Source organism: Gymnoscopelus braueri, assembly GCF_963280865.1.
Source record: "Gymnoscopelus braueri genome assembly, chromosome: 13".
Taxonomy (NCBI): domain Eukaryota; kingdom Metazoa; phylum Chordata; class Actinopteri; order Myctophiformes; family Myctophidae; genus Gymnoscopelus; species Gymnoscopelus braueri.
The window spans coordinates 32,444,731-32,461,724 of record NC_137615.1 but is presented as its reverse complement, the minus strand read 5'-3'; the positions used below and the strand labels follow the sequence as shown (position 1 = coordinate 32,461,724).

The following is a 16,994-nucleotide window of genomic DNA, read 5'->3' as shown; positions in this document are numbered from 1 at the left end:
GCGGACCCCCATCTCAAAATATCTTGTTCCAGTGACCCCCAGAAGCAAAGATTTGAGTTACAAATGTTTGCTTTAAAAATATATATATTCAAAGATTTGCACACATTTTCTCAATTTTTCAAAAATAGCAGATATACAAGCTCGTAGCGCGGCACTCGGTGCCGCGCTATGAGCTTGTATATCTGCTATTTTTGAATAGCCAAAGTGTAAAATAATGCTTTCTTAGCTCAAATCTAAAAATAGACACAGATGCGTCCCAGGTCTCAATGGCTTAAACATAAAACTTTTGAAAGTGTCAGGCAACAAAGCATAAATTAACGGTTAGTGCCGTGTTCGGAGTACAGACATTTCTGAGGACCGTGTTTCATTTCTTTCTATTTATTACAGTTAAATTACTTTCGGTGTTCATGAAAAACAACAAACACAGCAAACTGAGAACTGACAACCAACCAACCAAACAAACAGACAACAGCAGTGATGTTGATATTGAGCCGTGATGTCCTTTTACAAGGACAGCATATCAATTTTGCAAACTAAAGGCTTTCAATTCCAAACAAATATTGAACACCGTTTTTAGAGAGAAAAAACTAAAACATCCCCCAAACCTGCGGTTCATTAAATATCTCAAAAACACAGATGACTGTACGGTCAAAAACAACTATTTTGTGAGCAAAAGGTCGTAAAATGGCACACTATAATGTCAACACGTAATGTGATTCACTTTCATGAGAGCAGCCATTCTAAGAGAGTATGGTAGCCATTTTGTAAGAGTGTATGCATTGCTTTGGGTTTGAAACTCTTCTCTTATCTCTCAATGGGTCTGTTTACTTTCTTACCTTCACAACCAGTTGAGAAATGAGCTAATGAGCACACTGACCTTGCCCTTGTTTCTCTGCTTTGCTCCTGATACCGCGCTATTCCACGCTAATATCACATTCTGGTCCCATTCATCATGATTGTTTTTTGTTATACAGTATATATATTTCTTTTTTAGGCAGGTTTCTGCTTTATTTCAGACACAGGACAGTGGAGAGACAGGTCATGGAGGGAGAGGGGGAAAAGACATGCAACATACTGTACTGTAGGACAGGTCCCCAGCTGGAATCAAACTCCTCGTTTTCAGGAGTATTAGATGGGGGTCATGCTGATGGGAAGCTGACAGTTCTGCATTGGAGCAAAGCACGGAAACGTTGCAAGGCACATTCTGTCCGTACTCTCTAATGAAGCTGCTTTGAAGTGAAGAGAATCTCTGTGTTGTTGTGATGATGTTCGACTGGTCCCTGTCATCTGCACAGAGAGTCCCCGTCTGTTTCAGACTTGTACAATCTCTCCTTCCGGGTCCTTATCGTAAACACGTTACCTGAACATTGCATTTTTTTCTGCAATTATTTTCATTATCTTTTGGGGTATTTTACATCAGTCTCTTTCTAGGCATGAAACTTTTATACACCTGCTAGACAGAGGCAGGCTTTTGAATGTGGCCTTATGGTGGAGATGGTATTGCCATGGCAAGCTATTGCAGTACTCCCAAATGCTTCAACTGTGGACCGCTGAGAATGGATTGAAGGTTGAACACCTTGCTCAAAGGCCAGATCTGCTTCTCTCACTTCTAGGCTGCAACCATCTTAAAAGTCACCAACGTTTACTTCGTGAAAATGACGTGGTCAATGCCAGCTGCAGACGCTGGCTGATCTCTCCAGTATGTTCTGGCTTCACACACTGAGTAGAAACATGGTACAGGGTAGACAAGTGAGTGTTTTTCGGTCCTCCTCGCACTCGAGTCCCAAGCTCTGGTTTGTATCCGTGCTACACGGGCACAGATTTGACTTCCAGAAAGTGGTGGTGGATGTGTGAGAGGAGGCCAGAGCAGTAGATCAGCACTTTGTCAGCGCTGAAGTCGATAAGAGCACAGTACAGTTCAGCCACGTTTGTGCTCAAGTTCAGTCAAAGTAGGGCTCAGTTCAGCTTGTAAAAGAACGGAACCTGTCTCTGTTCTTGTGGGGGTCAAATGTTCTGTGAGCCTGTCGATGGGTCTACTTCAACAGCCATTGGTTCACTGGGAGATTGCTCAGAAGAATGGATAAGAGGAGGAACATGAAGAGAGGAGAGGAGAGAAGGAGGAGAGAGAGAACAGAGGAGGAAAACATCTTAATTAGTGTCAGAATGAAAAACAGTGGAAACAACAAAGCCAAGCCTCAGGTCTCAGAGCTAAAAGTGATGGGACGGATGGAGGGCAAGTAGAGAGAGAAAGATAGAAAGAGAGGTAAAGAGAGAAATAATGTGAAGACAGACAGAGGGAGAACGGTACAGAGAAAAAAAACGAGTGTGTGTGTGTGTGTGTGTGTGTGTGTGTGTGTGTGTGTGTGTGAGAGCTAAAGGGAGTGAGTGGAACAGGTGGGTGTGACTAAGAAACAGATAAACAGAGGAAAGCACAGCAGAGAGAGAGAGAGAGAGAGAGAGAGAGAGAGAGAGAGAGAGAGAGAGAGAGAGAGAGAGAGAGAGAGAGAGAGAGAGAGAGAGAGATAGATAGATAGATAGATAGATAGATAGATAGATAGATAGAGAGTACAGCAAATTAGGAATTTAACTGAATCTAACTCTGAAGGTCCTTACACACTGGGAAGGTGATGAATAAACAATCCTAAAATGTGTCACCAAACATTTCACATCGAAACTATTCATCTGCCGATGCTTCGTACTGGTTCAGGTGATGCCTTTTATTTAAGGTGAAAAATCAACCTTGCTTCCAAAAATTAAATGAAATTATGTCGCTTTATCACAATGTAATAATAGGTGCGTTCTGTGCGGATGTACTCATTACACAAACAGCACTTTAAATCAATTCCGAATTAATCGCACAAAACAAACACCCCCGACGTGCAAGGACCTTGAGAGTGTCGATTTTGACACACTCAGAAACGGTAACATTAACGCTCCATATTTCACTGTGCAGAGAGACAGTGAGAGGGAGAGAGATTGAGAAGATGTAAACATCTATTCTTTTATTTCCCACATGGCCTCCTCTCTCTCTCTCTGCAAGATGGAGTGATCCCTGCAATGCACTCCACTCATTCTTCCAGTGATCTTTCCCTCTCTCTCCCCCTGCCCTGCCCTGCCCCAGTGCTCCTTTTCTCTGTCTCCTCTCTCTTTTCCTCTGCTCTCTCCATCCCTCTGTCTCGGTTTCATTGCAACCCCCCCCTCCTCCTCTCACTCTATTTCTTCTCCTCCTCCCCTCTTCCTGTACACCTACACTACCTTGCTCTCCTCCTCTCCTCTCCTCTCATTCTTCTATCTCTCTCTTCCTACTTGTTTTCTCCCTTCTTTCCACCTTCCTTTTTCTCTTGACTCTCCTCTCCCGAGTCATTTTCTACTGTCTCATCGGTCTATCTATCCTCTACCTCTCTTTCTCTCCCCCAACATTCTTCTGTCTCCTCCCTCAGTTTCATCACTCTTTTTTTCTTCTCTTTCTGTCTCTGCTTTCTCCGTCTGTCTGCCTCTCTCCCTCTGCTTCGCTGTTTCTCTATGCTGTACCTACGCTCTTTTTAACTGTTGTTTTATTCAGATCTCCACCCAACACACTCTCCTCTTCCCTACTTACTGCGCACGCACGCACGCACGCACGCACGCACGCACGCACGCACGCACGCACGCACGCACGCACGCACGCACGCACGCACACTGCTCTCGCTATATCTCTCTTTCTACCACCTCTACTCTCTCGCAAATCCAATATATATCGACAGAAGCCAGTTTCATGGAACTCAATCACAATAATGTTTTCTGTGTGCCTCAACGCTGAGCTGCAAAGACCTCAGTACAGAGGCTACAAACCTCAGTACAGAGGCTACAGACCTCAGTACAGAGACTACAGACCTCAGTACAGAGACTACAGACCTCAGTACAGAGACTACAGACCTCAGTACAGAGGCTACAGACCTCAGTACAGAGGCTACAGACCTCAGTACAGAGACTACAGACCTCAGTACAGAGACTACAGACCTCAGTACAGAGACTACAGACCTCAGTACAGAGGCTACAGACCTCAGTACAGAGGCTACAGACCTCAGTACAGAGACTACAGACCTCAGTACAGAGACTACAGACCTCAGTACAGAGACTACAGACCTCAGTACAGAGGCTACAGACCTCAGTACAGAGGCTACAGACCTCAGTACAGAGAATACAGACCTCAGTACAGAGACTACAGACCTCAGTACAGAGACTACAGACCTCAGTACAGAGGCTACAGACCTCAGTACAGAGGCTACAGACCTCAGTACAGAGACTACAGACCTCAGTACAGAGACTACAGACCTCAGTACAGAGGCTACAGACCTCAGTACAGAGGCTACAGACCTCAGTACAGAGACTACAGACCTCAGTACAGAGACTACAGACCTCAGTACAGAGGCTACAGACCTCAGCACAGAGACTACAGATCTCAGCACAGAGACTAATGGAGACCTCAGAGACCTCAGTATAGAGACTGTACACATAGACCTCAGTACAGAGGCTGTTTACAGACCTCAGTATAGAGGCTGTGTACAGACTAGAGTTCTCAATGGGCCTGAAAATTAACACATTGAGTGCCAGTCGCGTATATCTACGCGAACCTATTTAAAGCCGCCACGTGCCAGTCGCGTAGATCTACGCCAACTGGTCTTTTTTTTTTTTTTAGTTCACATTGCATTGTAGGCCTCGTTCGATACGCCACATTTCATTGTAGCACCACCGGAAACGGAATTATCCGGGATCCGTTTTTTCCGATCCCACCCGCTTCCATTCTAAAGCTGACACCAAATCGCCATTTTCTCGGTTGTAGTTTTTCTCGTCGCTGATCACTGTTTAACATAAACCGTTGTAACTACAAGATGGCGGATCGGATTTTCATGCGGTCTTCACTGGTCGAGTCAGACGGATCGCTTGTGTGTTTACAAAGAGTTGAATGCGCGATTTTAACGGATTTAACTTTGTCTGTGGCGACGTGAAGAAAATAAAAAAACAACAATAAAACGCTGGCACTGGTGAGTACATTATGAGATTAAACTCTGGCGTGGAATGTGTTAAGGCCCGACCCTAACTGGGCCCTACTGGGCCGGCCCGAACAATTACTATACTTTTAGGCCCGAAAACCCGAAATGGTGTCATTATGTGCTTAATGTCCTCAAAGTCACGCATCCAACAAGCAGATTGGACCTTCCGGTCGCCTATTTTTGATTGAGCTTTGGCCATTGTCGCCCGTTTTTCTTTAATAACACAGGCTAGGAAGGTCGGATGGCGACAAACTAGATACCTGAGTATCTAGTTGAAAGTTCACTTTGAGCTGCATCCAACAATCCACTGCCATTTCCGTCGGCCTTACCGTTAGGCCGCTAGGGGCAGTTGAAATGTATTTTTGGGGGGGTAATAAGATTTTTTTTTTTTTTGACCTCAGTATATTTGCCAGACCCAAGGGGTCGGTTGGGCTTACATGAGGCTTTGTACCTGTTTCGTCCATACATGGGCATGGTCACTTTGTCCTCCGGCCCCAGCCAAAAAAAAGTCTGTCACTTTGTCCTCCGGCCCCAGCCAAAAAAAAGTCTGTCACTTTGTCCTCCGGCCCCAGCCAAAAAAAATTCTGTCCCCCAAAAAAGTCTGTCCATACATGGGCATAGAAGGGACACACGTCGTGCGAAGCCCGGCCATTCAAAAGTCTGTCCCCTTTTTGTCCCCTTTCGTCACGAACTATTCATGACATCATTATTATGTCACAAGTATGTAATTAAGTAAAGCTGCCAGACCCAGACTTCATTCTGGGTCTGGCAGAACCAGGTCTCCTGGTCTTGTTTTTATTTGATTTCATTTTATTAAGGATCCCCATTAGCTGGTGCCATGGCAACCAGCTAGTCTTCCTGGGGTCCACACAAAAACATACAATTATTACAGTATTACAGTACTGTACTTAAGTACAATTTTGAGGTATTTTTACTTTACTGGAGTATTTCCAGTTTTCAGTACTTCTACTTCTACTCCACTACATCTCAGAGGCAAATATTGTACTTCTACTCCACTAAAATTATTTGAAAACTTTAGTTACTAGTTACTTTGTAGATTTTGATTATTATTACAAAACATACATGAACCACTTCAGCCCTTTATATATTTTGCGACGCATTGTGAGCTTGTAGATCTGCTATTTTCAACTGATTTTTATACATTTGAAAACTTGTGAAATGGGACCTTCTGCATAATGAGTACTTCTACTTTTGGTACTTTAAGTACATTTTGATACCAATACTTTTATACTTTTACTCAAGTAGATTTTTAATTCCTGACTTTTACTTAACAGAGTATTTCTACTTTGCAGTATTGATACTTTTACTTAAGTAAAATATTTTAGTACTTTTTCCACCACTGCTCAACACACAATGACGCTAACATAGAGGCTGTGTACGCAGATCAGTATAGAGACTGTGTACTGTAAAAGGCCTGTATCAACGCAGTGACAGGGGCTTGGTAGATCCATGTGATGCGAGTGTGTTGGTACACAGGGGGATCGATGACGCAGATATATAGAGGAGATCAGGAGAGTGGTGTGTGTGTTATTTCCCCCCTGAGGATATGACTCCCATGCCCGCACACACACACACACACACACACACGCACACGCACACGCACACACACACACACGCACAGACTGTCTTGACACATTCTCTTCCTCGCACGTACACACTCATACACACACAGTAAAATCCTCAGTGTTCATTTATCCATTTGTAACTCTGAGAGTGTGCAAATGCACCTGCACATTCTCAGAGTTAAAGGAGCACTTCACCCATTTTCAACCTATATGTTCATATAATTGGTCCTCGGTACTGCTCATGATAATGTCGAACCATTTCTGTCTATTGGGTCTGTGTCTCAGAGGAGGGCTGTGGACAGTTCAGAAACCTGCCTATACAGTGACATCATAGGTAGGCAGGTTTGGTCATTTCAAACAAGATTTCAAAGACTTTATTTCATTTTTCATTAGCACGAGAACAATGGCTTATATTATGCTTTCCAGGAATAGAAAGCCTGCAGTTTCTATTGATGACAAAAATGGCACCATATTATAATGAGCATTAGTGAGGGCCAACTACTGTATATTAAGATAGGTTGAAAATTGGTAGTGGTCCTTTAAATGAACTCAGAGTACAGTATTATGCACCTGTCGACACCTGTGTGTGTGTGTGTGTGTGTGTGTGTGTGTGTGTGTGTGTGTGTGTGTGTGTGTGTGTGTGTGTGTGTGTGTGTGTGTGAGTGGTCGATGGAATCAATACCAGAGATAGAGAGTGGAGGAAGGTGAGGAAGAGGAGGGTGGGCAGCATATTCCCTGAGGATATGATGACACAAGCTCTAAAGCAAATACACACACACGCACATACACACACGCACACAATTTACTGCCCTCACTCTTCCTTTGTTGCTCCCAAGGGTGGTCTCAACTCTCTTCCTCCTTCCTATCAAAGACAGAAACACTGCGGCAGGCACGGCACACACGCACACACACACACACACACACACACACACACACACACACACACACACACACACACACACACACACACACACACACACACACACACACACACACACACACACACACACACACACACACACACACACACACACACACACACACACGCCATATCCCCTATATTCAGTATTCAGAATGATGCATACTTAAATTCTCCAATTTTTATATTATAGTTATTTTTTCTGTGAGGCTGTGCATTATTTTCTTCTTCTTCTCCTGAATTTGATTGTTTGATTGAATACTTTATTATTCAGAAATGTAAACAGGAGGTACAGTCAGACATTTAGGCTAAAAGGATAACACAAAAAAGTCCTGGGGACTTGTTTCCATTGTGGTCCTATACATGTATATATATGAATATCAAATATCAAATGACCTCAACAAGGAAAGACTGACAAATTAATGCATTTATTAAATGGATGGGTATTTCTCTATACTGTACCCGTCTTCATGAATTTTGTATTCTGTATAATTATACACTATATATCATATGAATTAAGAATATGTTTATATACAGTACACATAGTGTGTATGGTAGTCTAACGGAATGTTTGGTAGGCTACATATCGTACGTTTATTAGTGCATTATATTTATCATGACTACTTTGCATATCCTTCCTTACTGTAGTCTGCACTCTGCACTGCAACTGCAGACCTGTCCTCCTGAGACTCTCTGAGATCTGGATCGATTTTTTTGCTCAGAGATTTTTCTTGTTTTTATTCCTTTAATTGTTTGAGTGAAATTGACAATTCAATCATAAGAGACACGTTTTGTACGAGAACAGAAATTGACGGGACACGGATTTGGCTTTGGCCTCGTCACAGATGAATTATAAATCTATATAATTGATTAGATCATTTGATCTGGAGCATATTAGGGTAACACCTTAATATATAACATTTTCAGAACCTCAAGGCTTGTCTGACTCTGCATCCACCCCTGGTGGATGCAGAGCCAGACAAGCCTTGAAGGTTCTGAAAATGTCAAGAAAAGGAGCATCAGGTATAGGAGGCTTGAAGGGCTTCACGGTATAGTTCAGGCAGGCACTGAAGTCGAGCCGGGCTCAGATCGAAGCCGTATGTGATGAGCGTATATGGAACAACACTCGTTTCATTCACAGAGAATGTAAACAGATTTGTAAAGCGTCCTTGGGCTGTACTTCCGCCAAATTCCAGTACTTCCGTTTAGACCATAGACTGTATAAAATGAATGGACAACGTCACGCCATTGGTTTCTACAGACCGTAAATGAAGCTGATTGTTCAGGAATGTGCAATCCGCCATCTTTAATGTATACCATTGCAGTGATGTTGCTAGGTTTTCAATGTAATGGGTCCTGGGACCCAAGGGTGGTCTTTTAGATGGGTCCCAGGGACATTTTATGAGTCCCACAAAAATTCACACCGTACGTGGTGTCCGGTGCTTGGACCCGTTCGGTGCCCCCCGGGGCAGTTTTGTCAACGGGGGGGGGGGTTGTTCAGTGCGGACCCGTTCCTGCTTCCTAAGACCGATACCGATAACCGATATTTGTATTATCGGTTATCGGTATCGGTATATGTATATATACATATATTAAAAATCATAAATATATTTTTTCAAATGTATATGAATCTGTAGTATTAGCACACCTTATGGTAAGAAATACTAGTAGTGGGCAAAGGTGGATTTAACATAGCTTTGAACAATAGAATACATTTAATCATAGAACCTTTTAATCATTATCATTATTTTATTTTGTATTATTTATGAATGTAGAATTTCTTTTTACTATTTATTGTGTAGCAATAAAAGACTGAAAACACTGGCTTACAGTGGAATTATTGGCAACTAAAGAAATAGGAATTCAAGAAATATAGAAGACAAATACTGACAATGCCTATGAACATTGGCTTGCAGTTATTGCACATAGCCAAAATGCAATAATATTATTAGGCTTGTCATTGAGAAAGGAAAATAAAGTTGTCTTTTTGAGGAGAAGTGGAACCTTATAAGTCACTTTAAGTTTAGCATGAGGGAGAGGGTCTATCCTCTTCAGGGAATTGCGTGATATGATATCTCTAGGGTACAGAAAACATTCAGTTGGCTATTAAACATACTCAAGACAGACGATAGACAACCGGTTACTTACAGCTGCCATTAATTAGTGCTTTTGATTGCCTTTGTGGTCAAATCAGGGTCAAATGCATAGTAGGCTCAACGAGCCATCGTTAACCTGCTAATGTTACACAGCTGATTGGCAACATGCTTTAAACGCATCCACCACATTACACTCTGATCTCCAAGCAAGTTGGAGAACACTCTAAAATCGTGGATTTTACTTTGGCTGGTCAAGTTAAGATGACAATAGCAACAAAGGTTAGTAGTAGACCTGTATGTATGATGATCAGTTATTATTCCAGACAGTGGTCTATCCAAGACGTTTTAACACGTTTGAGACCAGGTCTCAACCAGCTCCTCATGCCGTCTCTCTCTCTGTGTAGTGTAGCCTAAAACAGTGTGTGTGTGTGTGTGTGTGTATGGGGGGAGGGGAGGGGCTGTGCTGCTGCTGCTGCTGCTGCTGCTACAACTTGTGCGAGAGTCTCTCAACGGTGTCTAACCGAGTTATACTTCTCCAGTACAACGATGTCTAACCGAGAGTTATACTTCTTCCACACAACGGTGTCTAACCGAGAGTTATACTTCTCCACACAACGGTGTCTAACCGAGTTATACTTCTCCACACAACGGTGTCTAACCGAGAGAGTCCATGCAGATCACAGCTGACAAATATTATATATTATCGGAGCTATAATTATTAATGTTATCGGTTTTATCGGGATGACGTCATAATTCCTGATATCGGACCGATAATTATCGGGCCGATACTTTCGTGCACTACTAATTTTACCGCGAATTATTTTTATATTTTTCTCTGTTGTTGGTGACAATTCTAGTGCGTCCCATGGACGCCACGACGGTGTCATGAATGCGTCCTTTCACAATATTGTGCGTCAGCGACGCAGGACGCAGGCCTATGAGCATCTCTGCCAGGGAACCGGAAAACAATCCCCAAAGAATGAATGCTATTGGTTGTGTAGGTTGACAATCAAATCATCCCGCCCCTCCTGGAGCATGGCCTACTTTATCGTCAGTTTTAAAATAAATGAGACCATAATTTACCAAAACGCATATCATGATGATTGAAAGGAGATTTTAAACTAGTGACTGGAAGCATATAGTTTTTATGACAATGTTTATTAAGGTAAGAAAATCTAGTCTAAAGTTCGTCAAAAACTCATGTGAAATTGTACAAGTTCAAAAAGTAAAAGTACTAAAATATTTGAAAATAGCAGACAACGCGATGCGACACGTTGTGAGCTTGTAGATCGGCTATTTTCAAATAGCCTATGTATAAAATAGGGCTAAAGTGGTTAATGTATGTTTCATAATATCATAATTTATATCTGAAAAGTAACTAGTAACTAAAGTTTTCAAATAATTGTAATGTAGTAAAAGTACAATATTTGCCTCTGAGATGTAGTGGAGTAGAAGTAAAAGTATTGGAAATTGGAAACACTCAAGTAAAGTACAAATACCTCAAAATTGTACTTAAGTACAGTACTTAAGTAAATGTACTTAGTTACTTTCCACCACTGCATCTGAGTATATTTTAGGCTCTGCTTCGGGGGCTTCGTTGATCCCTGTGCAGATTTGTTTTTGGAGCATCACGAAAAAGGGCAGAGCGGAGCCACTCCGCCAAATACAATGCGATAAATGGTTTTCACCTGACAGAACTGGGTTGTTTTGGAGAGATAAGAGATGTGATAGGCTGATTGGAGGTACATGTATAGCGGATGGATGACTAGTACTTAAGCCATTAAGTCCGGGCGAGAACGCATCTGTGTAATTTTTTTAGATTTCTTTGGCTATTCAAAAAGAACAGATACACAAGCTCACAGCGTGACACCGAGCGCCACGCTATGAGCTTGTAGATCTGCTATTTTTGAAAAATCTTGAAATATATATTTTTTAAAGTGAACATTTGTAAAATATGTTGTTCCAGGGACCCCCCAGAAGCAAAATATTTTAGTTAGAAATGTTCGCTTAAAAATATATACATTCAAAGATTTGCACACATTTTCAAGATTAAGAAAAATTGCAGATCTCTGTATATCTGCTATTTTTGATATTGCCAAAGCATAAAACAATGTCTATAGCTAAAATCTAAAATGACACAGATGCGTTCCCGGATTGAATGGGTTAAAGGGGAAGGAGATTTGAGAAATAAGTCTTTCCAAAACCTAGTACACACACACACACACTACAGGTGTTTTTAAAATCCTAAACGATTTTCAGATCTGGTTGCATCACACACATAAGGATAACCTTATAAGATTGAGCAACGCAGCACCTCACGTAATCTCATCTCACGTGAACACATGCAGGAGCAGATGGAGACCCGGTTAAACTTTCTGCGGTGTAACAGACGAAAGGTTGTGATGTGTCTGGGAAGACATCCTGATTTCACACTTGCATGTCACTTTGGATAAGAGCGGTAAGTAAGAGGTGACAGGGAGAACAGAGATGACGAACGAGAGGGTTGATGAAGAGCCCATGGCATAATGGCTAATTTATAATTAGTGTATCGACATTATAAATTGCTATATAGACAGTCGTGCGCGCGCGCACGCACACACACACACACACACACACACACACACACACACACACACACACACACACACACACACACACACACACACACACACACACACACACAGACACAGGCACACGCACATGCACATTTTGCGGATTTAAATCCAACTCAATATACCCTTGTGCAATGACATCCTGTCCTCTGTCCATCCCATCTCCAAATTAATTGGATTTCAAAACCTAATAATAATGTTCTTTTTCTAGGTAGGGTGAAGTAAGGTCTCTGTCCAAGTGACTTATTCAAAAAGTGGTCCTAAGATCAAATGTCATCTTAAGTAACTTCTTTCACACAAACCAACAATAAAAACAATATTCATAAAACCTTATTTAGACCTGGAAATGATTGTAATGTCTACTGGATGTCCATGTCAGACTAGACATACCGTCAGTGAAATTCCTGCTGGTTATGTTTTCTATGCTGCAGGCATGGCAGCGGATGTGTCTCTGAACTGTTAGTTACTGTTAGAGTTATTAAGTTCTTAAGCCATCAAAACTCTAAATGCTCCCCCTTCCTAGCGCTCATCATAGCCATCTGAGCACCCGTTAGCTGGTGAAGCTGTAACTGAATTTCCCTCGCCGATTAATAAGGTCTACATACCAAAAATCAGTGGTGTAAAGTAACTAAGTACATTTACTCAAGTACTGTACTTAAAGACGGGGTGCCGTGATTTTCAGTGATTCCCCCCCCCCCTTAAACATAATTAAGCAATATTATATATTGTGGGGCAATTCATAATAAAAATGTTTCGCTATTATCCGTTTCCCTGTAAAGAGAAGAGTTTATTTGACTGAGACAATAAATAGTCCCTGTAGCAGCGCTCTGAGGCACCGTCTCATCAACACTTTTCCTGCGAGGTGGAAAGACTGGTGACGCGAGGTTACATCAACACAGCTGATTCCAGTAGGCTATATGCTCCGTCGTACGACCGTGTCACGTGGCCAAAATAACTGATCTACAAGCTGACAACACGTCGCGATGGCGACGCGTTGTGAACTTCGTCTATTTTCGCCGTACGATAAAGTATAACATACACTGGACTGTTAACGAAATGGGAGTAATTTTACTTTAACACAGGAGGATATTTATACAGTATGGATGTTACCATTGAAATAAAGCACACTTTTTTTTCTCCGGTGGCGGCGGTGGGTCTACTGTCTGTTTGTTTTCCTACCGTGGGACAGCGTGACGTCACAGCACAGCTGTGCCATATATGGTCTAAAGTGATTAGGCCTGTGCTATCATGCTGGTTTGAAGCACGGCTAGATTGCTATTTCAACCAATCAGATTGCTTGGTCGGAACTACCTGTTGTATAATCATCAGGTATTATGGATATACTAGGAGGAAGGAAGAAATTGGTAAAATTATGTTTTCATGTGGACACGCCTCCAGTTCATTAAGTATACCTGGTTCTCACCTTAGCACCTCCTCCACCACCTTAGCACCACCCACCTGTCCTAGTCCCTCCTCCTCCTCATGCCCACACCTGTTGTGTTATGATAATGAGGGGGAGGGTACAATTTTACTATGTCACTAAAGGGCTGTTTTTCTAATGGCACGTTTGACCCTCAAGGTTTCAGCCTCCAGGTAGTAACTCAAAATAGTCAGAGAAGACATAAAACACCATAAAAACACCACCAGGGTGTTTTTATGGTGTCTATCAACCTCATAGACACATGAAAAACAGAAAAAATCGAATCAAAATTGAATCCTGTGTACAGTAAATAATTAAATAATTAAATAATAATAACTTACAGTAAATGAAAATGTAGGAAAGACACAACTGCACGTCTTTAAGTGACCTTACGCAAGTTTATATTTTTTTCTTTATTTTTTATCAGCCGTAATTATATATTTGTTTTATGAATGAGGCCCCAGGATTACACCTGGTAATCAGATTGCGAATGCAAAATGCCTGCTCACTGTATACAGTATATTTAAGCAAACTAAACTGCTCGCCATGTCGGTCCTCTCATTCCCTTCACGTCAGTCTCCTTGTAGACTTGTCTCTCTCTGTTGTCCCACTCAGACAGTGACATAATCATCCTGATAAATATCAAAAATGCTTGATAATGATCGTCTGTGAGCACTTTAGGAGGCTTAAGATTGGATCTTTAAAGGTCTCGCACTATAATCTGGCCAGATAATCGTTTCCGATTAGCCTCAAACCTGGAACGCCCCCCAACTGTCGGAAGGTTTACTGAACTTAAGAGCTGAATTTGTGTCAATGTTGTCTATTTTTTGTACTTTTTCCCCACTGCTGCATATTTCTGTCTACTGCTGAAATGACCAAATTTCTCTTAAAGAAAATAAATTATGTTTTATCTTATCGTATCTCCTATGTAGCTTATCTTTGAGATGCACCGGGTAGCCTGGGGGCATCTGAAATCTACTTAACTTTCCAGCCCTAATTGGTACCAGTGAACATATCCAAACAACTTGCTTGCCTCCACCTTATTTTGAGTTCTCTAGCATTATGTATTCCTCCCTCCATCTCTCTCCTCCCCTGCTATCAAGACACACAGAAACACCACACCTACACCTGCCAACACATTCACCCACACAACACCAAACCAAACCTCAACAGCCAACTTCATTTAACCCATTAAGACCTGAGGCCGATTCTACAAATGCCTTCTATTCCAGTAGGTCTTCCAATATTCTTCAAAAATGTTCAAAAATAGCAGATGTACAAGCTCACACTGCGGCACAAGTTACATGTTCTTTGACTAAGTATCAGACTTACAGAGGTCTCATCACACCGGTTTCCCCCCCATACTCTGTGTGTGTGTGTGTGTGTGTGTGTGTGTGTGTGTGTGTGTGTGTGTGTGTGTGTGTGTGTGTGTGTGTGTGTGTGTGTGTGTGTGTGTGTGTGTGTGTGTGTGTGTGTGTGTGTGTGTGTGTGTGTGTGTGTGTGTGTGTGTGTGTGTGTGTGTGTGTGTGCGCGCGCGCGTGCGTGTGCGTGCGCGTTTGTGCGTGTGTGTTGTGTGTGAGAGAGAGAACAATAGAAGGACAGAGAGAGAGAGAGATGTGACAGGAAATGGGTCCAAATGGATCAGTGCTGGTTCTGGACACACACACACACACACACACACACACACACACACACACACACACACACACACACACACAGTGTTGCCAGATTCTGTGAGAGAAACAAGCAACCAGGTCTAGGAAAACAAGCCAAAAAGAAGCGACTATGGGCCACATATGAGCACTTTAGACAATACGCATGAGCTATTTGAAAATAGCAGATCTACAAGCTCACAGCGCGTCACGTTGCGAGCTTGTAGATCTGCTATTTTCAAATACAATCTTGGGGGGAAATTACAATAAGCAGACCTGGCAACACTGCACACACACACACACACACACACACACACACACACCCTCCATACCTCTGTACTGTGGCCGCAGAGCTCGGTTGTTGGGACAGTCGCGTCCCTGTTTGCTGAAGTTGATGTTGGTCCTGATGCAGCGCTGCAGCAGGGCCTGGGTGGGCCTGGTGTTGTCACTCATACTCATGAAGATCTTGTAGGGTTCGTTCTGACTGAGGAGGCGCAGGGAATGCATCTGTACAGGAGGAGAACGGGTAAACCATGACGTACAAATGAATAAGAAATGGAAATAATTAAATGGTTGGGGGGGGCGGGGATGGGCGTTCACCCATTAAGACCTGGAACGCATCTGTGTCACTTTTTCATTTGAGCTAAAAAAAGCATTATTTTACACTTTGGCTATTCAAAAATAGCAGATCTACAAGCTTGTAGCGCGGCACCGAGTGCCGCGCTACGAGCTTGTAGATCTGCTATTTTTGAAAAATCGTGAAAATTTGTTGTTTTAAAGCGAACATTTTTAACTCTATTCTTTGCTTTCTGGGGGTCCCTGGAACAAAACATTTTGAGATGGGGGTCGGCGGGCCAAATACATAATAATTTTGGGGGTTCTTGACATGAAAAAGATTGAGCACCACTGATATAGAAAACATATGTTTTTTTCAGAATACTGTTGGGATTTAGAAGACATTTTGTAGAATCGGCTTCAGGTCTTAATGGGTTAATGGCGGAGAAGGACATTATGAGATTGAGGGGAAGAGAGAGGTACAGTGAGGGAAGTTGGAGAGAATGGGTACTGGTGAAACTGAGATGGCAGAATATAGGCAGAAACATGTGCGAACATTTGGCAAAAACAGCTCACAACGCATCGCAAAGTGACACGTTGTGCTCCCCTATAACCCCATATACACAGAAAGATACTGTGTTAAATGAACACTCAGTATTTTACTGTGTACATGACATTGTGAAATTATCCGTCTTCCATCTGCGACTTAAATGTACTCTGTGTGATTATGCCGTCTTCATTTGCAATTCAAAGGAAGTTTCACATTGCAGTGCAACACTGCACCATTAACGCAATGCATTTCAGATCTGATGAAAGTACAAGGGCACACATACACCAAGCAACACATGAATACATGTACATATGCACCGTCTTCCTTAATCTTTCTCTCTCTCTAACACACACGCACACGGACGCACACGCGCACACACACAGAATGTATTGCCGCCAGTTCCTTTGTTGCTCCCAAGGGTGGTGGTCTCAAATCTCTACCTATACAGCACATATAGTCTCTGTCTCTGTGGATTCGTCATTCCACTGGACACTGTATGCTTACTTATTATTTATTTACATAAGAATAAACATAAGAACACACACACACACACACACACACACACACACAC

The 16,994-nt window shown here is 42.3% G+C and overlaps 1 protein-coding gene across 2 annotated transcripts in view; it reads right to left on the bottom strand.

Moving 5' to 3' along the window:
• The window catches only part of LOC308098481 (carbonic anhydrase-related protein 10-like), a 199,136-nt gene that overhangs the window by 18,080 nt on the left and 164,062 nt on the right, over positions 1–16,994 (bottom strand). The window contains exons 8-9 of one of the 2 annotated variants that reach the window (XM_080446859.1): positions 15,651–15,825; positions 410–2,056 (exon numbers count right to left, since the gene is read on the bottom strand). In XM_080446859.1, coding sequence (XP_080302985.1) covers positions 2,034–2,056; positions 15,651–15,825 — 198 coding nt within the window. In that variant the 3' untranslated portion in view covers positions 410–2,033. Of the gene's footprint in view, positions 1–409; positions 2,057–15,650; positions 15,826–16,994 lie in introns of those variants that run through there. The other variant, XM_080446860.1, reaches the window with a different exon arrangement.